The 27530-nt window shown below is 45.0% G+C and overlaps 2 protein-coding genes across 3 annotated transcripts in view; one reads left to right on the forward strand and one right to left on the reverse strand.

The window, feature by feature from the left end:
• Nucleotides 1–2120, forward strand: part of CLINT1 (clathrin interactor 1) — a 46259-nt gene extending 44139 nt beyond the window's left edge. The window contains exon 12 of the mRNA XM_027885575.1: nt 400–2120. Coding sequence (XP_027741376.1) covers nt 400–764 — 365 coding nt within the window. The 3' untranslated portion in view covers nt 765–2120. The remainder of the gene's footprint in view (nt 1–399) is intronic.
• Nucleotides 2121–15019: 12899 nt separating this feature from the next.
• Nucleotides 15020–26727, reverse strand: LSM11 (LSM11, U7 small nuclear RNA associated). 2 transcript variants are annotated; one of them, XR_003571420.1, is made up of 5 exons: nt 26316–26727; nt 22860–22999; nt 22045–22128; nt 16386–20526; nt 15020–15906 (listed from the first exon to the last, which is right to left on the reverse strand). XR_003571420.1 is itself a non-coding variant. In XM_027885584.1 (4 exons), the coding sequence occupies exons 1-4, from the start codon at nt 26725–26727 to the stop codon at nt 20128–20130; spliced, it is 1035 nt and encodes a 344-aa protein (XP_027741385.1). In that variant the 3' UTR covers nt 15934–20127. The 2 variants fall into 2 exon arrangements, 1 of the variants encoding a protein (XP_027741385.1); XM_027885584.1 differs by lacking the exon at nt 15020–15906 and having other exon boundaries at nt 15934–20526.
• Nucleotides 26728–27530: the final 803 nt, after the last annotated feature.

Consider the following 27530-nt stretch of genomic DNA (forward strand, 5'->3'; position numbering starts at 1 on the left):
TAGAAATTTTCTGAGTCTTCACACAGAAAATAAGAAAGCAAGCAAAATAAAATCACAGAATCATTAAGGTTGGAAAAGACCTCTAAGATCATCAAGTCCAACCTTTAACCAATCACAGCCTTGTCAACTAGACCATGGCACTGAGTGCCATATCCACTTGTTTTTTGAACACCTGCAGGGATGGGGACTCTGCCACCTCCCTGGGCAGCCCCTTCCTATGCCTGACAACCTTTTCAGTGAAGAAATTCTTCCTGATGTCCGACTCAAGAAGTAGCTGTGGGTTTGGCCATCACATATCCATGCTCACAGCAATTCCACATAAGTTTCTTAAAATACCTGAGCACCTCCAGTGCCATCAGATCTGATCAGTGACTTGTGTGTGCTTCCCCTTTTCTGCAGATATGCAACAACCCATGAATGTCATGACTCAAAACTTTGCAGCTGTGAACCTCAATCCTCAGCCCAACATGATGCCTGTGCGACCCCAGAGCAGCCCACTGATGGGAGGAGGGCCTGTGCCCGTGGGGATGGGAATGCCCAACGTGATGCCAGGTACGATGGGAATGACTGCCATGGGACCCACACCGATGATGAACCAGGGAATGATGGGGATGAACATGAACATGGGAGTGCCAGCTACAGGAATGGGTTTGACGGCCACAATAGGAATGGGGGTATCCAATATGGCTATGACCTCTCTGACTCCTGGGACTGTACAACCCAAGCAAGATGCCTTTGCAAATTTTGCCAATTTTAGCAAATAAAGATTGTAAAATAGATAAATAAAATGAAATTAAAATAAAATAAATGGGCAGGCTGAATGAAGGATTTTTAGCTGCACAAATATAGCCGAGGAAGGGATGGAAAACACTGATTAATACTTTTTTTTTTCTTTATCAGTTAAAGTGTCTACATAAAGAACCAAAAGCTATTTTCTAAGTGTTGAAATAACTAGTGTTCAAATTCTGGAGAGGTGAAAGATTCTTCTAAGGAATGTGTTGGATGATTTTACAAAATAATTTGTATTAGGACCATCAAAAAACCTTTCCTATGTAGAAGAACCAATTTTAACTTGGAGACTTGATGGAAGACTTGATTGGGGACTGGGTAAAAATGTTTGAATCTAATTTTATACTTTTCTTTTTTCTTGAAGAGCTTTGACTTTCTTTTCCCCCTCTCCCTGATCGCTTTGTCATAATTGGATCATTCCTTTTACTACCACTGAGTCCACAATTGTGAAGTCACTCGAGTACTATGATCAGTTTTTTATAAGAATATATATTTTTGTCCAAAAATGGCTTACATAAGTGACTATGGCTAATTCAAAGGGACCTGGAATGTATATATACTTTTGCTAATGTTCCAGCCACGCTGCTGTATTACCCAAATTTTTATTGTAAAAATTCTCTCTCAGCAATTTGGTAATTAGTAGATTTTTGGGGTCTTAACATGCTTCTAATGTTATATCTGATATCCCGTGGAAGTCTGAGAGAATCTATATCCAAGACTGCTGGAAGGTTTCCTTTCAGAAAATTCCAGAAAATGCACTTTCTTGGAGTTCTTTTCCAGTGGCACTTGGTGTCCTTTGTAGCACCAATGTCCCTATGGAGCCACTGGTTTAAGGCATCAGCAGCAGGTGAATCACACTTCAGTGATGGAAATCTATAACCCAACCTTATCCAATGGCATTGGATCTTGGCTTTTATACAACACCTGGTGATTCTTTTGTGTAAATATGGCATTAGCAGCTGTGGAATCCAATAGAGGAGTGAAAAAAAAATATATATATTAATAAAGGAGACCTGTAGCAGTCAAAGATTTTACTGATTTACTGAAAGCAAAAGAATGAATTAAGGTTTTTGGGGTTTTTGTTTTTCCTTCTGTAATTCTGCATTTAAGTTCACATGAATCAAGATTTTAGAATCTGGAACACAAAGACATTGTTATATTCACAAGCTGGGAATATTGTTAAGAATAAGCACTATACTATAGGTATGAAATTTATTGCCTCCCTTTTCTTATGTTGAATTTCTTTTTTATTATTAAATTGATAAAACTTTGTTTCCATTGTATTCATAATGTTCTGTTATACATAACATTAAAATGTTCATTAAAATCAATGTTGGGCTGCTTTTCCTTTCATTCCATTTGACGTTTATGAGAGCATTTGGGGAAAAAAAATAATTATAATTTGGGCAAAGTAATTTTTATAAATAATTTAAAATTGTTTAATGACTTCTTATCTGAAGCCTTTCCTATCTGGCTCTACTGTTAGGAATTAAAAATGAAGCAGGCAAGATATCCTGACCCGCTCCAGCCTTGCTAATGCTCCATCTACAACATTTCTAATTAGGCAGAAATTCATGTACTTCAGCTAAGTGGTAATGAAAAGTGATTCATTTGCTGAATAAGAGATGAGAGTGAGTGTAATTAGCTGACTGCGGTTTTTAATCTTTCAACAATTCAATGTGTTTAAATTAGTTTCAAAGAATAGGAGCTTTCAAGTGTTGTTACATCAAAGTAATCAAGGCAGGCTTCAGCGGCTGGGTAGGAGAGATCGCTCTGGTTCCTGTTCTGAAACCTTTACACTTACTTGGAATAATCATCTTCAGACCCTTTAGTTGGAACAGATGGCAAGACTCAGACTGGTTCAATCTATGCAAAATTGTGGTGGGAAGAAAGCTGGTTCCAGGGGTGGTAGATGGGGGGGCAAGGAAAACTAAGCCTGTAGTCAGTGTTATTATCCTGTCGTGCTGGAGGGTTGCAGTGCTGCTCAGTCCTCTCTGGAAGGCTTTCAGATGAGTAGGATGAGTATTCCTCATGGTGTCCTTTTCAGGTGGGTTTGGCTGGTGAAAAAGTCAGCTTTGAGTTGAGGGATCGTGTTCCTGTTCAGGTTGTTACATCTCTTCAGAGCAACCAGTGACTGTAATCAAGACAATGATAATGAAGCAGATTTGTGAGTGGTTAGAGTGACTCCAGTGGAAAACGTGGCCACTTTGGAGGGGATCATGGTGGCTGTGCCCATTAGACCTTAGTCAGGGGTGCCCAGGCTCAGGGAGCAGCTGCAGTGATGAACTGATCCCTGTTCATCCTGTGGATCAATATCCTCACTACAAAGTAGGGTGTATGGAGTGGGAAGAGCAGCTTTGTCAGCCGGCCAGCTCATCTGCAGGTGGATGAGAACAAAGTGCTTTGATCCAAAATAAACATCAGAAAAAAACCCAACAAAGATTCTTTCAGAACATGGACCAGGGGCATCCCTGTGCATCCTTTCTGCAGTGGGGCAGCCTGGGGCATGAAAGTTTTGTCCCATTTTCTCTCCCCATTCAGACATTTGGATCACAGGTAGTGGTGCTTAGCAGAATGTAGTTTACGTTTTCAGACAAAGATCAAATGTAAAAAGGGTTGTGTTTGCTTAAAATAATATTGAACTCATTTAAGATAAATAGCATAAAATATTTCCACTTCTGATGTTTCAGGTATGAGCAAAACAGCAAAATAATATCTTTAAACTAGAAATCATCTTTCCAGGTGAAAAAACAAATGATCTACTGTGGGAATGGGGACAGACATAGCACCATTTATCAGCTGCTGCCTAATAAAATTTGAATATAACCAAACTCACACCTCTGTATTACTTAGTACAACTCCTTTCTTAATTTTTAAAGCCAGGTCCAACTGTTCCTGTGATCTCTGGGTGTGGCTGGCTGGGTGCTGTGTAGCCTTTGACTGTATGTAAATAGAATCATAGAATTCTGTATATATAATTTTATGAATTAACTCTGTGTCTGGTCCTAAGAGGTAAACTTTTACCACCTCTGGATTCTGTAGCTTCTAAACTCAGTCAGAGTTTAGTTAAAATGAGTGAAATCCTCTGTAAAGGATGTCTGTACTTTAGAAGAGGAGAAAGGGGCAGCTCTGTGTTATAGAATCATTAAAAAAAAAAAGGCATTTGATGTGTACAAAGGAGTAATAAACTCCAGCACAGGTGCAGGTTCAGTGATAACTAGAGCATCCACCATGTTCTACAGAAGAAATTATATTCAAAACAGCTAAACAAGGGTATTTATAGCAGCATCTGTTTCAGCTCTATCTGTCAGCTAAGAACAGTCTGCCACAGCTTAGGGGAGGTGGGGGAGGGATTTATCAATGAAGTGTTTACATAATGCAGGCAGGCATTGTATACTCAAGGTGATACCAGCTATAACAGGATAACAAATATCTAAAGACACTTTTATTCTCAGAGGCCTTTGCTCCAGGAGTCGCTCTACAAAATTGCCTCCATGTTCCTCTGTGCATGACTGTAAACACTTTCATAGCAGATGACATTTTATAGTACCATCACTTGGTTCTGATTAAAGCTTTTAATGCAGAAGGGTTTGGTTTAAGGGATTTTTTAAATTTTTTTCCCCTTGCCCCCAAGTTTTATTTCAAGATGCTACTGACTAAAATTCAGAATTGTTTAGGGTCCATTTGGTTTGCAGACACATTGAAACTCTTTATTTTAGGCAAAATATTTGCATGCAGAGGGAGCTTTTTGGTAATACAGAATTGTCAGCGCAGTAAAAACATCTCTCGTTGTGCGGGGCCAGCACTTGCTGACAGATTGGACTGAGGAAGACTAAAAGTATGAATGAGAGATTTGGAAACTAAATCCTGAATACCTGCATGCTTCCAGTTATCCCTCCTGCAGCTCTGCCTGCATCCAGGAAAAGTAGTTGCCCTCTTCTTTCTCTCCTGGTAATGGAAGTGCTCCCTGGGACAAAGCAGGGCTGATGCTCCTCGCTGGCTGTCACGACTGAGGGGCTGTGCAGCTCCTGCCCATCAGCCAGGAACAGAATCCCCATGAACCTTGGATTCAGAGCTGACTTTTAACATTTTAAACATTTCTGTGGGCAAAGAGCCTCCTAGAGGTGGTGGCAGAAGGATGGTTGTTGTCCTAATCGTGTTTTTGGGAGCTGCTTTTAGAGCTTGGAGGAAAGAAGTTGCAAAGAATAACTCTGTGAGTCAGGTGAACGTTGTGAGGCTGAGAAGGATGGCCCGAGGAATTTGTAAATCAACCTGTGCAGCCTGTTCAATGATCTGGTCACAGTTTTATCTAGCTGGGATGTCATGGAATTTTGCTTCTCTGTGTAAAATGACCTTTAAAAACTGAGATGTGTCTCATTTTTGTTTTTTCCTGTGTTTCTACGTCAACTATTCACATAAAGAATGATGAGGTAAGAGAAATTCTACAGAATGGGGAAAATGAAGAAAGGTGCTTTTCTAGATTCAGTGTTTCCCTGGATTCTGCAGCTGGGGGTTCTTTATATGGAGTAATCCAGTCTCTACATCCATGTAAATTCTGCGTATGCACAGCACAGTGAAGGCTCAGTTCATCACTGTTTTTAAAAATGTCTTAAATCCTCACAAATTCGCAGATTTTTTTTTTTTTTTTTTAATCATGCCATAAGGTACTGGTTCAGTAATTAACTGGTTCTTTAATCGAGCTGCAATTACTTTGTTTCATGAGAAGGGGAAAAAAAAAAAAAAGAGAACGTACACCAAGACAGAGCTACTTTCGACATCTGGGAACCTCCTAACAGCTGGCTATCTAATGAATATGCATCTGCTTAAGAGGCTGTAGGCCATTAATAAACCAATAGATATAAAACAGAAACAATCTTTGTCAGCTTCAAATGAGATTGGATGCAATGTGCTGTGAAGTGTCACTGTCACATTGAATCCAGCCGGGGAGGTTAACGGCGGCACCAGCGGCTCCGCGGCAGAAAAGGCGGATGCAGGGAGAGGGCTGGGCCTGCCGAGCTCTGCGGGTGGTTTTTGCTGCGTTTTGCCTCCTTTATTTCTCCTGGTACCAGTTGGGTTTGAGCCACTGGTGACCTTTTTATTTGCCATTCCGGCTGGTCTTGACAGAGGAGGTTTTTTGGTCTGACAGAGGAGGATGTGGGTTTTCCCACACGGTTGGATTCGAGCGATGCGGAAATCGATCACGTGAATAAATGACTGGGGAGAAGCTACAGGAATGTGATAAAAATGCACCTATTTGACTGAGACCTGGGGCTTTGTAGGGAGGCTCAGAACAGCCCCTGAGTCGTGTTGTACAACGGGATTGTTGCAGGGTGAAATAAATACTCTTTAAACGGTGACAATGACCTCATGTGACTGCAGCTATCTCTGACCCCCTAAGAGTTCTATCTGCACTTGTTCCAAGGTGTGTAGCATCATATGTTGTCCCAAGCTGTACCAGCATTTGGTACCTTATAGCTGTGCTGTTCTGCACCTTTGTTTCCTCTGGCAGCTCCTGTAAAGTGTGAAATAGATTTATTTTAGACATTTATTTTATCCCTTTTGCACAGCTCAGGTTAGTCCGGTGTGTCCTTCCTTTCAAGGGATGATCACACTATTCAGTAGCCTCTCACACCAATGAGAAACGTTAACGAGGTGACATTTTCCTAAGTGAAAATCCATGATTTCCTCTCAAGCCCCAGTAATGGAACAAGGCACTGTCAGCTGCAGAAGAGCTGGGCTGCAGGTGCCCCTGGGACAGGGGTAGGTTCAGCTTTTATTTTTGGTTATGAGGAGCCGGACTAGCAATTTTGTACCTCACCTGGACTTTGCTTTAGAGCCAGACCATATCCATTTCAGTTCTCAGGAAACTCTTTAAATTGAGATTTAGGTTAGTTTTCTATGGAGCTCACTTGTAAAGGGCAATCTTGGCTTTAGCAGAAAGATTACAGGAACATTAGGCTTTTTTTCCCCCCTAATATACAGGTTTTCATTATGAGGAAATAGAAGCAAGAAAAGTTAATATGGGAAGATGAGTGGTCTGTAATTACTGCAGATCTTCTCTAGCATCTCCTCAAGAGAGAAAATTGTTGTACCTTATATCATCACGTGGGTATAATTTAAACCAAAATCTGTTAAAAAGATTGACTTAATTCTTGGAATAGTGTTTGTCTTACCCTTAGTTTTAAAACAGAAGGTTGTTCAAAGTCTGTTTCAGAGTTGCACCCACGCTGGTTCAAATTTAACTTAAACTCCAGGTTTTACATCAAGGCTTGATGTAAAGGGGAAGTGTAAAGCTCTGCACTACAGCTGAGCATTTTCCTGGGTTTTCCAGGGGTGGAATTTTCTCTCCTTGCTTCAGCTGCAAGTGCTGCTGCCCTGCCACAGCCCCATCTCTGGGCAGCAGCCCTTGCTTGTCCACGTTGAGTGGAGCAGGTTGGTCACTGCTCAGCCGCCCACCTGCCCTCCCCCAGAGCTCTGCCTTCCATCCCAGCATTAGCAGGACTCTCAGATGTGACAGTTTTATCTTTTTCTGAGGCAGACAAAAGAGCTCTCTGCAAAGGAGGGCTGTCCTTTTAAGTACTTTCACTTTTCAAGGTCATTTGTGGAGCTTTTATCAATCAGAAAGCTAAATCCACACAAAAAGCATCTATAATGAACCAAGCATATCTCAAAACTTATCCCTTCAGTTGAATACGAATTATCCAGGAAGGTGCTTCAGTGGCCACATTCACCAAGTTCAGCATCCCTGTGAACACTTACAAAGTAAGCAGACAAGCCACTACTATTGTGGTTTGGCATCTATCAATTTCTTGTCTTTCTTTTTCTGTAATTGATTTAATAATTACAGCATCTTAATGATCTGTTTAAAATAAATAAACCATTTACACCATTTCAAAGGTATTTTGTGATGTTCAGCTGATATTAAAATAGCACCAGCCTTATGTGCTTTTTCAGCAAGTGACCTAATTAGTTAATAAAGTAATTGAATATTAAAAAGGATGTTGCAAGTGATTAAAATTTAAGAGCCTTCAGAACATTATTAAAGCTATAAATCATACATCACTGTTTTAATTTGCATAGCTACAGAATTACTAATGGTCCCACATGCATAAGCTACTTGGCAATTAGTCTTTTAACAAACTGTTGGTGATACTATGAGGTTACCAAAATCTTTCCCTATTTTTGATTTGCAAACAAAATCCAGGACTGGATAACACTAAGGGTTAAATTCCTAAAAGTCAGGAAATTTGGCTCACTCGGTTGTCTCTCTACCTGCCTCTGTTTGCCCCTTGTCCCTTCACCTTCCTACCAGGGGACCACATCCTCCCAACTCCCTCTGAGGGGTGGCCTCCAGGTGGTTTTCCAGCCCGGTCTAATGCACATGAAGCTCCTTACCTGGTGCTGGAAGATTCTCCATTTTTATCTCACACCTACAACTGCCACAGCACCACTTTCCTTCCCTGGGCTCCTTCTCCTGAGCAGAGAGAGTTGCTGCTGGCCAGCAGTTTGAGCTTTGTCCCGTGGATGTTGCCTTTGGGCTGTGGGAGAATCACACCAGGTGCTCAACACCTCCCACTCCCTACACCGGGGCTTGCAGCCCGTGGGAAACCTGAAGTATCTGCAAGCAAAAAAAGGGTGGGGAATATGTCACTGATAGGATCTTCCTGCCCTGTGCCAGCCGTGGCACTGAGGGTCACCTGCCCACGGCCCAGGGCCAAGGCCTCGGGCTGGTGCAGGCAGGGGGAGAGACAGGATGACAGTTTTCACCTTAATTAGACACAAACTGCTTCAACCAGATGAGCTGCCCTGGTCTCCCCTCTCAGCAGCATCCGGCATCTCTGGAGAGCGATGATTCCTGGCCTTGGGAGTTGCGTCCAGCGGAGCACGGCCCAGGCTCAGTCAGAGAGCGGGTCTGTCTCTGGATTCAGGACTTGCAGCCTGACAGAGGAACGATGGTGCTGGGGGCAAAGCCAGTGACCTGCTGTGTGATGGAGCACAACCCCACAGCAGCAGCTCCGCACTGGAGCCGCCGAGAGCTGGGGAGAGGGAAAACAGCCGGAGCTGAGGCCGCAGCCAGGCAGCCACCACACCCCTGTGTGAGCTCCACAGCCCCCGGGCTCCTCTGGGCCCCCAGACTGGCCTATTTGCTCCCATTCCAGGGCCAGAATCACTGCAAAGGTGCCTGAGCAGCTGCTGATTTCACCACTGTTTTCTTTGAGGCAGGGTCTGCATAGAATCACAGAATGGTGGAATGGTTTGGGTTGGAAGGGGCGTTAAAGATCATCTCATTCCAACCCTCCTGCCATGGGCGGGGACATCTCCCACTAGACTAATTTGTTCCAAGCCCCATCCAACCTGGCCTTGAACACTGCCACAGGTGGGGCATCCACAACTTCTCTGGATAACCTGTTCCAGTGCCTCATCACCCTCACAGCAAAGAATTTCTTCCTAATATCTAATCTCAACCTACTCTCTTTCAGTCTGAACCCATTCCCCTTTGTCCTGTTGCTGCATGCTCTTGTCTTCTCTCTCTTTGGGAGCTGGGATTTCAACATCCCAACCCACTGCAGGGACTGGAGCCTGTGTGGCTCTCGCTCCCCACTCCTGCCCTCCCACCCTGCCTGGCTCAGTCGCTGCAGGTGGTTGCCTGTGTGAGCTGATTCCTTTTTTGTTCTATTGAAAAAGAAAAAAAAAGGACAAGATGAAGGTAAGACATTACAGAACAGCATTTACATGCAAAACAAAGATGTTGTTTCATCCAGTCAGCAGAAGCCTTGATGTAGTTTTAGCTATTAAAGAGCTACATTACCTGAAGAATTTCTTTTGTGCAGCAAAAACTTTTCAGGAGTTTCCTTTGAAGCCTTTATTGAGGTCAGGGGCTGCAGCCTCTTGCAATCTTTCCGTGTCAGCCTACAGCAGTTTTTGAAAGCCCTTACACTGGATATTGTGACAAACGCCCGCTCCTTGTTCATTAGTTTACACTTGGTAATAGATGTGAGGCCAGGCTGGAGGATGCTCTTGGCAAGCAATTCACACTCTGCTGCACTAGCGTTTGCCATGGTTGGAATAGCTGGAGACAGTAGAACCCTCTTCTAGGGGTCTGTGTTTTTAATTAAAACACCAAGCTGAGGAACGGGCGACTGCGGAGCATTTTGACCCAACAAGGAATGACAAGCACATGTCTGCTTTTAAAATAAATTAATTAATACCCACTATCTTATCGGTATAAAACCGTCAGCACTCGAGGAGGGTGGGCAAACCCAGAAGCAAAGCATTTGTACACTGGGAAACGCAGACACAAATGCTCCTGCGATACCAGCAGCACACCGAGGCACACGCTTTGGAACACCCGGCTCCAAAGGTGAGCTGGAGGGGACTGGAGCTGGTTCCAGTTCACCCCACCCAGCTGATTTTAGGGCAAGTTACATCCATGACCTGTTTCAGTGCACCTTGAGTCCACCACCCAGTTCCACTTTGACGTCACAACATCACTGTAACTGTGCCACAAACCACATGTGAGCACAACAGCTCCTCATGGGAAAAACCCCTTCCACATGGGACCCCTTCCCTGTGGGGCGCCCCTCCAAATGAGGACAACTAAAAGCCATTTCCTTGCTCTCAGATTTAAACACTTTCATGGTTATGGTAGTGGCAAGAGGGGACTTGTCTCACACACCTTCAGCTCAGGCTCTGCTGAAAACATTTGGGAGCAGCTGGGCACGAGGGCTGCCCATCCAGCTTCAGATGTGCCCCTACAAATTTGGGAGGTGGTTTTAAACTACAAAGCTCAGCCCCCTGGCCAAGATCTAACACAAACAGTTTTTCAAGCCTGCCAAAATACTGATTCACTCCAAAGGCAACTCCAAGTGACAGTGGAAGAGTTACTGTTGAGTATCCTGCCATTGCATGACCTGCTACAGCATCTGCACCAAAGCCCAAACACAACAGGACAGGCATGTTCCCACTCCCAGACATGTTCACAAGGTGTTAGAGCAGCTGCCAGGAGAGGAATAAACATATTATCTTGATGACTGTTTTGAACCTGTTTAACCCTGTGTTAGGAACAGCTTCCTACCAAAGCCCTGGATGCAAGGAGGTCCTCCTGAGAGTCTCCCTCTGCCATCTTTCAGCTTCCCACTGCTCTCATTTCCAAACATCCAAGGCAACTACAAATAAGTTTTCTCCAGTTGGTTCTTCCACCACCTTTGGGATGTTGCCTGCCAATTGCTCGCTTTTCCCCAAAAGAATCAGCAAAGAGCCCTTGTTCCCAGCAGAGAAGTGTAAGATCAAGAACGTTCTGCTTTCTGGCCCAGCTTGTCCCATGCTCCTAATACAGACCCTGCCTGACTCCAGCCCTGCAGCCCTTCCCGCCGAGCACATCCTGTTTGCCATCCTTCCTGCTGCTCTGTGCCATTAGCACGATACCATCAGTTTTTCCATTCAGGCTCCCACATCCTTTTCCTGATCAACACGTTGTACAATTGTTCCATTGACTACACTCTGATGGAAAAAAAGTACCAAGCTTGAGCCTCATCCCCCGCAGGGCAGGACAGCGAGGGGTGGTTTCCTTCTCCAAGCCTGTGCTGTTGCACTTATAGATAACTCTGCCACAGCAATCATATTCTCAAAGAACAGCATTTTATAGGATTTACTGCACGTTGTGTATAAATGACTCATGATTTCTTCCTGTAAATATATGACAAGATATGGGCACCCACGGAGCGCAGGTTTACAGCCTGGGCAGCACTGCCAGTGGTCACTGTTTCCAGATATGTTGTTCCAGCAGACCCCACAGCAGCGACTCCTGTGCTCTTCCCATAGCCAGAACGACTGGACGTGGCACTCAGTGCTCTGGTCTAGTTGACAAGGTGGGGGGATCAGTCGAAGATTGAACTCGATGATCTTGTAGGTCTTTTCCAAACTAAATGACTCTGTGATTGTGTGAGGGCTCTGCCCCAGTGACTCCAGCCGTGCCACCGCTCCAGGACAGCTGTTTTCAGAGGTGGGGAAACTTGATCTGGCCAGTCAGGAGGGAGGTAATGCTCTGCAAACACATCACTGCTCACACGATGACGGAACCAGGCACCGGGAGCCTGATCTGCGCCCCGTGGAGCAGCCGGGCGGTGGGGAGCGGGCACACATGGACACACATCGCCCGTGTCCCACCAGGAGCGGTTCCCAGGGCGCAGGGTTTGGGATGTCCCGCTGTTTCCCCCCCGCTTTTTCCCGGGATCCCGAAGCCGCCGCCGCGGGGTTTCCCTGCGCGCTGCTGCCCCCTGGCGGCGCGGGGCGGGAACGGGAGCGGGCGGGAATCTGGGAATGCCAGCCCGGGAATGGCAGCGCTGGGGGTACCTCCGGTGCGGCCGAACCTCACCTTTTTCCCGACGGGAGCATCAGCGGATTCCTGCTGTTTAGGAGCCCCCCTGGCGCTTCCATGGCTGCGCCGCCCGGACCTGGGGAGAGGCTCCAGCCGGGATTCCCAGTGGAATCCTTCCACCCGGGATGGGGTTCCCTCGAGCTGGGTCCCTGCACCGAGTGGGAGCGCTCCTTACCCTTGTGTCCACCCATCTCCCATCCGGATGGGATTCCCCGGAGGGAGCATTCTGGCTGGGTTCTCCTTTTCCTTTGACCCTCGGGGCAATGGGCAGAGAGAATTTTTACACAAAACTGTTCACCCTCCCAAACCACCCTTTAAAAGGATCTGTATCCTGGAATGATTCCTTTACAGCTGGACTCTAAAAGACCACGAGTCTACTGCCATACTGGCTGTAAATCACCTTGTAAGAAATCAGGGAAACACCCAACATATGGAAGACAGGGCAGACTCCCACTGTAAAACAACACTTTAAAATGCAAATCAAAGTCAATGGGTCGCAGACCTCTTCTGTGAATTCTGTCAGATCCTGCTCATTACATACATCCTCATATTGCCACTCCTGGCTTTAAACTGCAGATTTTGTTCTTTAAACAGTTCCCATTGCAATGGAAACTACTCCTTTTAGCAAACACCAGAATCCCAGAGCATGAGTATGTTACTATCTCCATATCTCCAGTGCCACAACCATACAGTTAACATAGAATAATCCTATGACAATTTGGGCTGGAAGGGAGCTAAAATCATCTCATTCCAACCACCTGCCGTGGGCAGGGACATCTTCCACTAGACCAGGTTGCTCCAAGACCCATCCAACCTGGCCTTGGACACTTCCAGGGATGGGGCAGCCACAGCTTCTCTGGGCAACCTGTGCCAGGGCCTCCCCACCCTCACAGGGAAGAGTTTCTTCCTAAGAAAACATCTCTGATCCAAATAAATCAGCATTGCTTACCTGGGGAATAGAAAGATTCCTGCAAGACAGGTTCCCCACTGGCTATGCACACAACAGAACAGATGCTTGAATGCTGGCTCTGGACCTCCCCAGTTCCTGAAAAACCATCTCCTGGTGGTCTGGTGGAATACCACACACTGAGGAAACAGATCTTTGAGTGATCAGGCCAATGGTTGTTACAGTCTTCAACATGAAGTTCACTTCCCTTCTGCACCTCTAGAAGACAGGTATAATAATATTCTTATTCTGTAGATTAATACCCTTTTGAACACACACGAGGGGTTTGTTCACAAACCATGTGACTAGATAATAATGCTGTATCCAAACCTCGCGGTCTCCACATCCTGGTGGTCCCCACCACCACAGCAGGAGCTCCATCACTGGCACAAGTGTATTGGCAGAACACAAAAAAAGAAACCAACTCATGCTTTGAGGCAAACTGTTACACAGATATATTTATTGCATTGCAGTCTTAGCAACTTTAAATATAAACATTTACATTTGGAAAGCAGAATATTGCAAATTCTGTATTATTCAGTATGTTCATAGCAGCATCAGCTTCCTAAGAAACAAAATATTTAGGAAGAGAGAGAAGGAATTACAAACGAGTTACACTCTCACTTATCACCACCTGACCCAAACATGGAACTGCAGCTGTGAAACAAGATATTGAAGTCCTTGAAGACATCAGTAATTTCAAGACTGAAGTGCATCGTAGTACCTGATACCCCATGTGCCGAGGTTTGAGTCTAACAGTCACGTGCCTGGAGAGGGCAGATGGTGGGTGTACCTGCATTGCCTGACAGGGATAGTTTTAGTAACAATACTTAGCACTTACCACCTCCCCAGATGCTTGCCAGACAGGCAAGGATTGCTCTTGGATGTGCTGCAGCTGAGGAGCGTCAGGAAGGAGGAGGGAAGTGACTTGCCAAGGCCACAGTGAGGAGTAGAGAGCTAAGTGACACCTAAAAGGACTTGTAAACATCACCAGACAAACATCTCTGCTATTTCTCCATAAAGTTGTCCTTTCTCCTGCACCCCTGGGAAGCCAACAAGGACAACCAAGTCTCCTCCATCCCTGCCTCGACAGGACAAATTTGCTTACTGGTTTTTTCTCCCTCTGGGTTTCCTGTGCCAAATTTTAAAGGTAGGATCAAATGTGCCAGGTTTTAGCAATGGAGCCTGGCAGATATTCCAGGGGCAGTTCCTGTGCTGTGAAAGGCTCACAGCACAAGGGAAGCTGCACTCAAGGGCTGTCTCTGCATCCCCACCTTTCCTCTACAGAGCACAATTGCCCAGTGCCGGCCTGACTGTGCCCAAGTCCACAGGCTAGAAAGCCACTACCCATGTCAAGGAGTTATCACCAACTGAGAGATAACATCCTCTTCACTCCTCTTTCTTTGCCTGCTTTCCCACTTTCAGCCTGCCATGAAAGGCTATAGTTGGGACAATGTACAGAGAGTTAGTTACATGTTGTACTTACAGGAAATTACACACCTTTTTTTTTCCATCAAGTGCACCAATCCTGCAGCGCCCATCCAGAGGAGAACCACTGGACTGCCCTTTCCCAAAGGGCTTAGTTTTTTCTGCAACTAAGAAGTAAAAAAGATGCCAGCAAAGGATGCTCTTATATAGTAACAGTTCTCCCCACATTTCACAGAATCACAGAATGGTTTGGGTTGGAAGTGACCTTAAAGAACATCTCATTCCATCTTGCCATGGGCAGGGACACCGTCCACTAGACCAGGTTGCTCCATCCAACCTGGCCTTGGACACTTCCAGGGATGGGGTATCCACAGCTGCTCTGGGAAACCTGTGCCAGTGCCTCACTGCCCTCACAGTAAAGAATTTCTTCCTAATATGTAATCTAACCCTACTCTCTGTCAATCTGAAGCCATTCCCCCTTGTCCTGTCACTACATACTCTTGTAAACAGTCTCTCTCCATCCTTCTTGTAGGCTCCCTTCAGGTGCTGGAAGGCTGCAATTAGGTCATCCCTAATTCTCTCAGCTGAGAGAATCTCAATTCTCTCAGCCTTTCCTGGTTTGCAATATCTGAATTACAGTGAGAATTCCACAAATTCTGTAATACTCTAGTTTTCCAACACTATTTCTAGTAATAGCTTTTCATAATGTTATAACAAAGACTGTCTTAGGATTGCTATAGTACACACCTCAAATTTTTAAGCCAATGTCAAGAAGCAAAAGCATGAACTGAAATAGTTCTGGGCAGCAGATGATGCAGACCTCAGCATTTATGTTTTACACTTGGCAGTGCAGGCAGGAGACAAAAATCTTCATATTAATTGGCAGTTATTTTGCAGTTATGCTCTGAGGCAGACACTGGCATACACCTCAGCAGCTTCTCAGGGAAGAGCCTGCCTGGCTGAGGAAATCACTGCATCACCCCTGAAAAGGTGCAATACTGTGCCTTCCAGTTTTATCCAGTGGCAGAGCTTGCAGTGTAATTTGGTACTTATAACTCTGATTGGTTTGATCAGAGATGGGAAGGTCCCCTAGAGATAAACTCAAGTGTTTCCAGTTTCCTGTCCCTGCTGCCTCTCCATTTTCCTTCAAGATCCTGGATGAAATCAGTGTCAACTGTGTCCTTTAGGTCAGTGACAGTAAGAAACAGAAAGGGTGAGTGTGGGCAGCATGTTGGACAGAACGTCCCATTCAATAAAAATGAGACACCTTTTTTACTCTGCCTCTCTTTGCCTGGACACCTCTTCACCCCCAGTGATTCACAGATGCAAGTGGGTGGCTGCAACAGCAAACAAGGAAAACCTAGCACTGTGGGAAGGAAAATAAGTAACAAAATTATTTTTCAAAATTATTTTTCAGTATACTTTCAAATTATTGGAAGTATTATCCAAGATAAATAATTCTTCTGACCAAATAATTACAAAAGTGTGAAGAGAACACTATGAAAATCAAGAATAAGGAAAGGTTATCTGGATTCAAAACTAGGTGGTCTAACATTCCTTAGGGAGGGAGAAAAATTAGCAGGTAGTCAGGTTTATTCCTGCTGAGACTTTGCCCTGCTGAGGGAAAGCTGCAAAAGAAACGACAAATCCAAAAACTGAAGGACAAGACGCAGATGGAAGACAGCACTCACTGATTAATTCATTAATCACCTGGGGAGGATGTGCTAAGTACCTCTCTAGATCAGGAAAAAAACTTCCAGGCAATTAACAAGCTGGACAAGTCAGTTGAGAGAAGGAACTAAACCCACGCTTTTTTACAAGCTCCTTTTTTCCCTTGCCTTTTACCTCTTCTACTACCACAGCCCTGTTTAAGAAGTGTTCGGTAAAAACTGGGCAAAACCACTTCACTGTACAAATAAAACAGCCACTGTTAAAAGTGAGACTTGGCTCCCTGCTGGACTGTGCTGGGAATGGAAAGATACACGATGACACCACGAGATATCTCTGTGACATCACGTTCAAAGACTATGGCATTACATCATTTCTGCACCTGGCAGTGCAACATTGCACAAGTTTTGTATTTGTCTGCTGTCAGATTATCCTAAAAATTTCTTAAATTATCCCAACACTCTTTCAAAGTTAGTTCAGAAAACTGCTCCCCATAATTCAATACCTCACCACAAACACACTTTAGGAACTACCACTGAGCACCAGGATGAGCAAAGTCCTAGAAATATGGGACAGGGAACTAACTGGTGGATCGTTTTCAGAGGTTCCTCATACCTGCCCAAAGCTTTTTCACTCTCCAACCAGGACTGCCTCCTGCTCCTACTCTTCATTCCTTTGGTGTGTCTTTGCTCACAGCATCTCTGTGACACTGCAACCAAGAGAGGGAAGGCTGGGAGCAGACAGCTTTTTGAACAAAAATTTGATGCTGAGTTTGGAAAAGGAAAAACATGGAAAGAAAAACCCAGAAACAATAAAAAAAACCCCAAAGCTCACATGTTTCCAAGGGTTGTTTTCTTTTTTTTTTTTTTTAATAAACAGATTTATGTGAATACTTAGGTGAGGTAGAAAAAATCATTTCAGAACATGACATTCAATTTTATTTAAAGAGCAACATTATCTGAAGTATTACACATGCAAGTGACAACACACATACAAGATCACTTGCTTAATCACAATCATGATGTTTGAAAGAGACAAAATCCGTAAAATAGCATTTTAATAATGCGCTTTAATGGCAGAAAAAGTGGGAAAAGGAAGACATTTTGGAAGATCTGGAGTTGTAGAAGAGGCAGCTGTATTTAGGAAGCAGCTTGGAAATAAGGAGAAAGGTGGACAGGAAAGTAGGAAACAAACAAAGAACCAACAAATAAGCCATTAAACCTAAATTGGAAGAGAGAATTTTAACCAACTTCACAGATAAGAGGAGGAACATTTTAATAATGAGGTAGTGCAAAAAAAGTAGACAAACTACTGGTTTTTAACCAGGTTTGCTGACCAAGGTGGTGACTCTGGAAGAACAGGTCAGGGATGATACAAAAATCAAGGCACAAACGCAAGTCTAAGCACCAGTACTTTTCATAAAATGTAAACAAAGAAACTTGTAGATGTGAAGCAACAAATACCTGCAAGGTTTCAGAGAAAAACTTCTGATTAAAGGAAAATGCTGAGACTTCCAGTAGCAACTGAGAACTTGGGGAAGTGTCAATCAACAAGGAAGGAGGGCAGGACAATCACAAGAACATTCATGGCAGATGTATCTTGTTTAATGCACAAGGCAATACAAAGCAGACAAACAGAATTTATGAGGTAAAGAAAAGCAAGAATTCAATTAGGTGTCAGAGTACACAGGCCTGAGGGTAATCTGACATCCTCTGGGCAAATATGAAGGAAAGAGGAGAGGTCAAAACCAGTAGCCTTTGGCATGAATGGAAAAGGCAGAGAGGAGTCATCCTAAGCAGCTGAAATAAAAACAAAGTTGTCAGAAAACAGAGGGGAAAATAAACCCACAACCAAAAACAGAATGAAGAAAATATTCACTTGCAATAAAAGCTGCTGGGAAGTCAGGAGCAGAAATAAGCACCTTGTTTCTAGCTTCTCATGTTTCCAGTAAATTGTGAGGGTACTGATTAGTTGGGAACCACACAGAAAGCCAACCAAGAAAGGTTCAGAAAGCCAGAACAACTAGGGATGAATACAAGAACAGTCTTCATAAACCAGAATTTAGAACAGCCTGAGGAGACAAAGTACCAACAGGAGAGGGGGGAAGAAAAAAAGGGAAAAACTGCAGAGCACATGAACACAAGCAAGAACAGCACAGAGGGAGAGGAAAGAAGAACCTCCAAGAGAAGAATCTTTTCAGTGCTTGGTCTCAGTTCATAGTGGGAAGGGATTCCAATAAAGTATAATAAGAAGCTGTAGATAGTATTTCACTTTTTTCTTTTCTTTTTTGCTCTTGATGAAACTGTTTTGCCTCAACGTACTTTTTTATTCTGAGGCACTTCTGTCCCAGGCTTAACTTGGGTTTGTAGCTCAGTGGCTCAGCTCATCAGCTGTCCAAACCTCCCGTCACGTGAAATGTTGACAGAATTTCTGGCTCCCCCAGAAGCAAAAACAGCTGCTTTGTGTGTCCAGAAACTCCTGCTAAATGATTTCTATGATTCACCCAAACACCAGACATCCCCCTAATGACAAGCAAGCAGAATGCTGCATTTGCACCAACAGACACCTACGTCACCCACAGAACAGTCACTCAGTTTGAGAACTTATGACCCCTATATGCAATACAAGACCTGATATAAAGCAATTTTCCAACTTCATCTTAAACACACGGAGCTGCTGCAAAGCACGAGGCAGTTGAGATGAATACAGGAATAGCAGCATGAATTCTAGTGTCCTTGGACAATGAAGGGAACAGACTGGATAATGTAACAGCTTCATTTACCCTGAAACTTCTCCACATGACTCTCCTGGAAATCAGTTTGTACCTGCAGAACCCTGGCCTGATGTACAATAGTTTAGAAGTCTTGTTAAAATAAAACACTGATGTGTTGAGTTTGACTTTTATACTTCAAAACATTTTCAGGCACATCTCCGAAGCTCAGTTCAACTGGAATTAGATGATGCATCATTCACATGGATAGGAAAGACCCGTAAGACTTCTGCTCCATGGGAACTGCTGGAGACACAGCACCTCTAGTTTCAATAGAGAGCTTGAAAGGCTCTTAGATACAGTACAAGTGTGCTCAGTACAAACACATCTGAGAAAAACCCTACACCTTAGCCAGCTTCACTATTACACTAAGTAGTTTATGGGTGAAACGTAACAGTACAATTTTCCATCTGCATCCACAGCATTCACAGATAAACCCCAAATATGGAGGCCCCTGGATCAGCTACATCACCTGCTTGCTGGTGACACAGGGCCAAAGCACAGCACAACAAAGAGAAGCCCAAGCTTTGATATGGAAAACAAATTACAGTCCTGCCATCACTCACATTAGAAGAGCAGTTTTCAGTTAGGAGGTTTTCTATCACACAGGGCCATAGCCATCAGTAGAATGTCACTCCACCTTTTTACAAACTATTTCAAAACGATTGACAGAACTATGTCTGGGAAAGAGGACATCCATGTAACAGCAGCAGATAAACTGTTGGTTTCATCAGCAATCTCCTCTTGAGCTTACTCAGAACATGCAAAAGAGCATTTCTGATTCATTGCAGGTGGAGATCTTAAGCTCCTTAAATGTGTGCCACAGGTAGCTCCTATAACAGACTAACCAAAATTCTCTTCCAACCCGCTCCTTCTTTTTAAGGAGCACTGGGATCTGTGCTTACCTCCCTCGAATCACAGAAACAACTCCATTGCTGACCTTGTCCTGAAACCCCCAACAGCGATCTAAGGAAGCTGCTCTGGCATCAAGCTCAGGATGCTCCACTTACAACTATTTCCCCTACCTTGTTACGGCAATGGGAAACCAGCCACGGTACCATCAAACTCAACAACAACTTTAAATAGCAATGGGAGCTGCAGCAGCAAGTCATGCTATCAAATAAATACGCTGACCAAAGCCCAGCCAAGTCAATGTGCTAAATGGACAAGCAAGACATTCTCTCCTCGAATAAAAATCTGGTTTATGTGGCGTGTGAACACCTGCTGATAATCCACTTTGGGCCGCCTCTTCCGCCGTGACTGGCTCCGTGCACAGCTGCCACCAGCACTGGCACCCTCTGTGTGGGCAGTCCTGCTGCCCACACCAGCTTCACCTCTGGCAACCAAACTGTCACCTGGAGGCTTCTTTTCTCCAGCTCTGCCCGAGTGTTTCTGCCTCTCGTGCTCCTCTTCCGCTCTCCCTCGTCCTGATCCAGCTTTTGATGCCAGTGTCTGAGAGTCACTTGTCAGGGCCAGCTCCTCTGAGACAGTCTTTGAGTCAGCTCCCTTCTTCCCCGAGGACTCCTGAAGTTTGAGTCTGTCAAACAGCTGTAAAAGGACATTTGTGTCTATGACCACATTGTAAAACAAGAGAGGCTGCTTGTTCCACACGTGGTGTTTGTGTGTATGATCCCAAATCAGAGCTCACAAGACACAATCAGTGAAAAATCTTCTCCAGCAATAGAGACAATGTTTTCTTACCAAAGTCACACAGTGGCACAAGGTGAATGGATCTCTTGCACAGTCATGAGTGTCTTTATGTGAGCACCAAGGAATTTAATTTGGGGAGCAACACTGCTGTGTGGTAGCATTTAACTTTGGTCAGGAGCAACGGAGAGACACCAAGTTGCTCCATTAGCTCCTTTTCCCAGTGCTCTTGTTATGTTGTCAGTGTTAGAGACATCCTTTTGTCATGAATGCCTAAGATATGGGGTCTCCAGTAGCAAAAGGTGCACACTGAAAAAATGAGGGAGCTTTTGTGTTCCCCAAAACAAACTAAAAGTTGACGTGTGGGTATTTTGGGAGGTGAGAAGATCACAAACAACAGAAAAAAAATCAAAGCTACGGCAGCAGATCCAAAGCACTGCATGAACTCATTAATCCAAGAATATATGGTGCTGAAACTGGGAAAAAGAAACTGCTTTTACTCTGGCAGCAGGCAAGTTTTTATGAAACACTGACAAATGAGAAGGATTTTTGGTTAGCCTGTCTCGTCCCAGCAACAGGATGGAAAGCCAATCCCTGTGAGAGTGGGCTAAAAGAACAATGACAACTTGATTATTTTTAACTAATCTTTAAAAAAGGAAGGGTGGGATCTATCAGAAAACGGATTTAAATGGCAGGAATTTGAAAACAAACTCCTCACAATGAAACTGTTTAAATGTTTTTGTGATGCTTCTCTGATGTTCAAAAAGGCCTGGAGCTGTTGCCATACAACGGGCACAGCCCTGTCACTTTTTTTTTTCCCTTCATTGTTCAGAAGTTCATTTATCATCTCTTCATTTCTCAGCTTGGTAAACAACTCTATTTGCAGCTGGATCCTAGAGAGTGCCTTGCTCTGGAGCAAGAATCTTGGGCTCCACAGTACCCAGGCCAGAAGCTCAAGTGACCAAACAGCCGTGTTGCTTCACTGGCTGCAGACACAGACTGTGGCTCCATGAACAGCTGTACCAGAGGGGTGCTCTGCCACATTCCCTGGCAGGACAAACATGGACCTGATCAGTCAGAGGTGCAAAAAAGAGAGAACAAATAAATCAAAAACCAGAGAGTGAGTTTCTAGAAGCAGAGCATATTGCACTAAGCAGTGGCAGCAACTGTGTTCTGAATAATAGGGACCCTAAAGTGGAACTTTAGTAACACTGAACTATGGTCAAAGTACTTTCAAAAAGGTCAGAAAACATTTTGGGTATTTTTTCTCCCTCAATTCAAGTCATTTTAGAGTCATCTGTAATAAAAGGAGGTAAAATTTTTCAAATGTAAATACAGTTTTCCAATCAGTGCTCCCCTTTTACTACTTTGAAAAAGGAGATACTAAATAAAAAAAGAAAACTGGAGATGGTCACCTACTCGGGTCAGTGTGAGCTGAGGTTCTGCATAGAAAGCTTTGCCCATTACTGGTTTCCTGTAAGTCTCATCCACATCTGTCAGGGCCTGGAAGAAAAGAAATGGAAAGGTCAAAATTAAAATAAGACATAAAGCAGCTTTGGACCAGCTCTGTGTCAAAGCATAATGAAATTATGTTCTATCTGAGAGAAAATCCATCTCTCCAAAGAACAAGCTGTGCTTTGGAGCTGGTTTGTTAATCACCTAAATTGTACTGAGGTATAAAAGCAGCAGCAAAGCGTTGCATCCATTCTGCATTACTTGCAAAACCTTTGTGAGCCTTACCTGCAAAATCCTTCCCACCTCCCCATTTCCAAACTTTTCACAGGTCCAGGCTCACAAATATTTAATTGCTGCTTTCCCATCCACTGTCTTAAAGACGTTCAAGGGGTAGAGCACAGGGAAAAGCTTTTGTCACTGACAGTCCAGTGATGTTAGGGAAAGAAAACAATGAAGCAACAATCACTATAAAAAGATTGGGTTTTGCAGAGAAACCTTTGGAAGCTTCTGATATTCCCTATATTCCACAATTGTGAGTTCTTTGAAGATGCTGAGAACTCTTCAAAGCTTCTCTGTCATCTAAACCCTCTCTAAAATGGTTGGACACCTCCCAGAAGGACCAGCCTGACATCTGAAACTCAGCACTTTGTGCCAGAGCAAATTACTTTGTGCACTACAACACCCCATTAATCCTCTCCAAATGTCGTCCGCTTAAACCTGTTGCAAATTTCAAGTTTTCAACATAACAGTTATAAATCAAGAGCTGGAACAATAATTACCATATTCCAGAATTTGTCAAATGCAACCAGAAACCCCGTGCAGACTCCACGAAGCCCTTTGAAAGTGCGGATGTGAACGTTAATCTTAACACCATCCCGGACACAGCGATGAAGTTCCCCCAGTGGGCTGCCTTCGTGGACTAAAACAGAAAGAGAACATCACCAGTCTTCACCAAAATATAAAGAATCATAGCACAGAATCATGGAATGGTTTGAGTTGGAAGGGACCTTAAAGATCATCCAGTTTCAACCCTTCTGCTGTGGGTAGGGACACCTTCCACTATCCCATGTTGCTCAGAGCTCCATCCAACCTGGCCTTGGACACTCCCAGGGATGGGGCAGCCACAGCTTCTCTGGGCAACCTTTGCCAGAGCCTCACCACTCTCACAGGGAAGAATTTCTTACTAACATCCAATCTAAACATACCTTCTTTCAGTCTTATGCCATTCCCCCTTGTTCTATCACTACATTATCTTGTAACTAGATAGATATATACAGAGAGAGAGAAAAATAAAGTAGAAATCTACTCTACGTACAACTATGGCCCATCATGGCACAACACTCATCTTCAGAGCAGAAGGAATGAGAAGCCCCAGAGCGCTGTAACACACTGCCCTTGCAATTACCAGACCACCAAAACTCTTCTTATGGTGGGAACAGCCCAGACTTCATAAAACATGAAGGTTTTGCTTTACATAACCCACAGCCAAATCAGCTCTTGCTGAAAATCTTTTTGCTACGTTTCAAAATCATGCTAAGTAATGCTAATCGCAAATAAAAGCGGGAACAGAAAGCTCATGGGGGCAGAGTTAATTTCCCAGAAAAGACAAATGCCTTGTTAAGGCTACCCTGGATTAATTATGATCTGTGAATAAAGTATTGTATCAGATGTGTTCCTTTCCTTTATGAGGAGATTTCTGAAACAATGACTCAAAATCCTTCAACAAACTAAACCAGACCACTTTAAATTGATGAAAATGTGTTGCTTCACTTCAAATTTCAGCAGCCAACTGAACATCCTTCAAAGACATACAAATCTTTGGCAGAGGAATACAATGACTCTAAGCAGCACACAGCAATGAAACCATGCTAAACCACAGGGCAATAATGCTTATGCAGGCCAAAACTGAAGGAATTCAGCACAACACATGCCTTACCTGGCACACACAAGCCTCACCTGAACACTAGAAATCTTTGCAATATTAAATTATCTAGAGGGTAAATCTTATTTACAACTTCCACCCAGGCCACAATGAAGCCATTACAGTGATAAATCACAGGTACCCACCTGCCTGTGCAAACACAGCCCCAGGACTGCTGTACAATTCCTGCTGAGAGTCGGGGAGAAGACTCAGTCTAAACTCTCACACAGTTCTTCACATTAATAAAATACGTGAGTCAGAGATGATCTTTCACCTTGTGCTTTAGGGACTATGTATTCAAGGTTTGATTTGCACAGTGAAAAATGCTTCCTGTGAGTGTAAAGTTACTGTGTGACAGCTGAGCTGCAGGATTGGGCTGCAGGGTAATTCGCAACCACAGCAGGGAAATCTAAAGCAGTTTCTTCTGAATTAACCTAATCACGTTTATTTTCTGAGATCCAATGTCCTCTTGCCAGCCCCCTCCAGCAGGATAACTGGAGGAAATTGGTTTCACACAGAGCACAAGCTATCTCAGCACCTCCCAGCTTTGCTTATGAGGGTCTTTCTGTGAGTCTCTGTGCCTCCTTCAGCTGAACTGATGACAAACTTATGTTCTGAATTCACAGATCCACCCTGGGAACCACAGATGACACCACCACGACATCAGGTTGATGCTTTTAATCAGTTAACAGCACTTTTTCTAACCAATCCTGAGAATTTGCATAGTGATTTAAAATCTAGAATTTTTTTTTAATTTTGAATTCCAATATTCCCTTTACACATAAAATTTTATCTGCACCTTTTTATAAAAATCCAAATGCAATCTTTATTTCCAATTATGCCTCTTCCTGTCAGCACCCTGCAAAACAGCTCTACCAAATCTAGACTGGCCACTTTTCCTTGCTGTGTAAGGTTCTGGCTTATCTATGGCAAACCTCCAGCTTCACCTGATCAAAAGGGCAGAACACATCATCCAAAAACCTCTAAAAAAACCTGACATCTCAGAAAAAAATATGCAATGCGTGTTTTTCCTTCCAACACAAGGAATTTATTTTTGGAACACACCTCTTCTGCAAGCACCAGGGGTTGTAATGACCAGGCTCTGCATGCAGCTAAATCTGCCTGTGCATCAGCCTGATGCTGTTAAATACCAGGATTAATAATATATAGCAACGAATACATTGTGTTTTGGTGTCTAAGCGAGAAAAAAGTTCTGCTTTGGGTATAATTGAACATTTTGGGCTTTGTCGTTTTATATAAAGAACATTAAGGTGATGGTGGTGAAGAGATATTGATGCAAAAAACCCCAAACAACAGTATTTTTAATTAAGAGCACTAAAGTTACATCTCATTTTATAGCAATGCCATTTGATCCTTGGTGTAAGTGCAGAAGTGGAACCTCTAATGTTTAGGGGGTATTACCATGACTACACATATAAATTTATACCAAGAAACTTGTATCATGATCACAGCTGATGAATTTAAAAACATCAGAGCTGCCTCCCACCTCAATCCGCTGTTCTGCCCTCATGTTAACAGAAATGCCAGTGCTGTATTTATGCCCACAGGATGTTTAGTTAGTAACCAAGTAACAGCAGTGTGTCACAGACTCACCCTGTGGTTATGATTTAACTACAAGCTGTACGGACTCAAATCTGATTCCCAGCTTAAAATAGCACTTTTGAAAGTCCAGCAGTTTCTCATCCCTTTTTCCCTTAAAACCAAGTGGATGTTTGTCACTAACCAAATAACAGACATCACCACACAGACAGGACGTGACCATAACAAAGTCAGTGACATCTCTGCGTGAGCAGCTCTGTGAAATGCTGTTCCTCATTCCGGCACACCATTTCATAGAATCACAGAGTGGTCTGGGTTGGAAAGGAACCTTGAAGATCATCTCGTTCCAACCCCTCTGCTGTGGGCAGGGACAACTTCCACTATTCCAGGCTGCTCAGAGCCCCAGTCCAGCCTGGCCTTGAACGCCTCAAAGGATGGGACAGCCACAACTTCCCTGGGCAACTGGTGCCAGTGTCTCACCAACCAAGTACCATTTCCGACCGAACTCCATCATCCTCCCCAATTCCTTTCATCACTCAATCGCTTCCTCCAGCCACCGCTCTCTCTCACCTCCAAGCTCCCCAAAACTCCATCCCAACTGCACTCCGGGCACAGCCGCATCCCCTTACCCACTCAGCTCCCCTCGCCATCCCCCCCGGACCCCACCGTGCCGCTCCCTCCCACCGCACCCAGCCCCGGCTCCAGCGCCCGCCCCGGCCCCGCTCAGCCCCCGCCGGGGGCCGCTCTCCCTTACGGGGCATCCTGGTGAGGACATTGCGCGGCGCCTTCTGCCGCCGCCGCGCCGCCGCTGCCCTCTCGGCCGCGTCCTTCTCGGGGTCCGCGTTCACCATGAGGCTGCGGAGCCGCTGGATGCGCTCGGGGTCGGGGGCGGGCGGGCCCCGGCGGCCCCCGCGGGCGGCGGGCGCGGCGCGGCGGGCGGGGGCGGCGCGGCGGCCGCGCGGGCGGCGCAGGCCGCGCTGGAAGCTCTCGTACTCGGCGAGGTTGTTGAAGCAGGGCGCGGCGGGGAAGGGCAGCGGCGTGCGCGGCGAGTAGAGCGCCAGCAGCGGGTCGAAGCGGCTGGAGCTCACGTCCAGGCGGCCGGGGCTCGGCGAGCGGCGGCGCCAGGAGGGGCCCCGCGGCTCCGCGCCCGCCTCGTCCTCCTCCATGGCCGGGCTGCGGGGGCCGCACCGCCCGCCGCCGCCGCCAGGGGCCGCTGCCGCGCAAGGCCCTGAGGGCGGAGCGGCCCCGCCGGGGGAGGCCCGGGCGGTAAAAGGAGCTGTGGGAGCGCGGGGGGTTCCACGGGTGCGGGATCCCTTCCCTGCGGCGTCCTTCGTGCCAGCGCTGCAGCCGCACTGAACCACACGGCTTAGGCTGTGGAGCTTCTTAGGGTAGCTTATGCTGCGTAAAAGGTCGGGGGGTTCTCGACAGGTAGGAACTTCTCGAAAGATTGAGGGGTATCTTTCTTCTGTGAGGCGGAACTGGTAAAAGGAACACGAAGCCAGCAAACTGGTCAAAACTGTCCTCGTGGTCGCACGCTGTTTCAAAGGGGCATGGGCGCTGGTTCTAGAGGGCATGATGATGTGCCAAAAGTAAGAATTCAAAAAAAGGGCAGCGTGAGGAAGACCACCGAGCGCTCACCCTAAAGGACCGCTGACTCACAACGGGAGGCGGGTTAAGGGGAGGAGCAGTTCTGGGGATTAGTTTTGGCAACAGTTCAGGAAAGACAAGGAGCTGCTGGAGAGGGTCCAGCGGAAGCCACGAAGATGCTGAGGGGTCTGGAGCATCTCTCTGATGAGAAGAAACTGCTGGAGCTGGGCCTGTTTAGCCTAGAGAAGACTGAGGGGGGAATCTCTCAGGGTGTCAAAGGAATGGTGCCAGTCTCTTGGTGTTGCCCAGCGACAGCACAAGGAGCAATGGCCATAAACTAAAACACAAGAAGTTTCACCTCAATATGAGGAAGAACTTCTTT

The sequence above is a fragment of the Empidonax traillii genome, unplaced genomic scaffold, assembly GCF_003031625.1.
Source record: "Empidonax traillii isolate 1590-97213 ecotype Southwest subspecies unplaced genomic scaffold, ASM303162v1 scaffold168:size1726349, whole genome shotgun sequence".
NCBI lineage: Eukaryota > Metazoa > Chordata > Aves > Passeriformes > Tyrannidae > Empidonax > Empidonax traillii.

Bases quoted from the DNA above. Each gene is read 5' to 3' on its own strand.
- LSM11 (XM_027885584.1), bottom strand. From the start codon at position 26,727: ATGGAGGAGGACGAGGCGGGCGCGGAGCCGCGGGGCCCCTCCTGGCGC. The intron at 23,000-26,315 runs GTAAGGGAGAGC...TTTCTGTTTTAG, and splicing joins TGTCCTCACCAGGATGCCCC to TCCACGAAGGCAGCCCACTG. The intron at 20,527-22,044 runs GTAGGTGACCAT...GTCCTTTTACAG, and splicing joins CTCAGCTCACACTGACCCGA to CTGTTTGACAGACTCAAACT.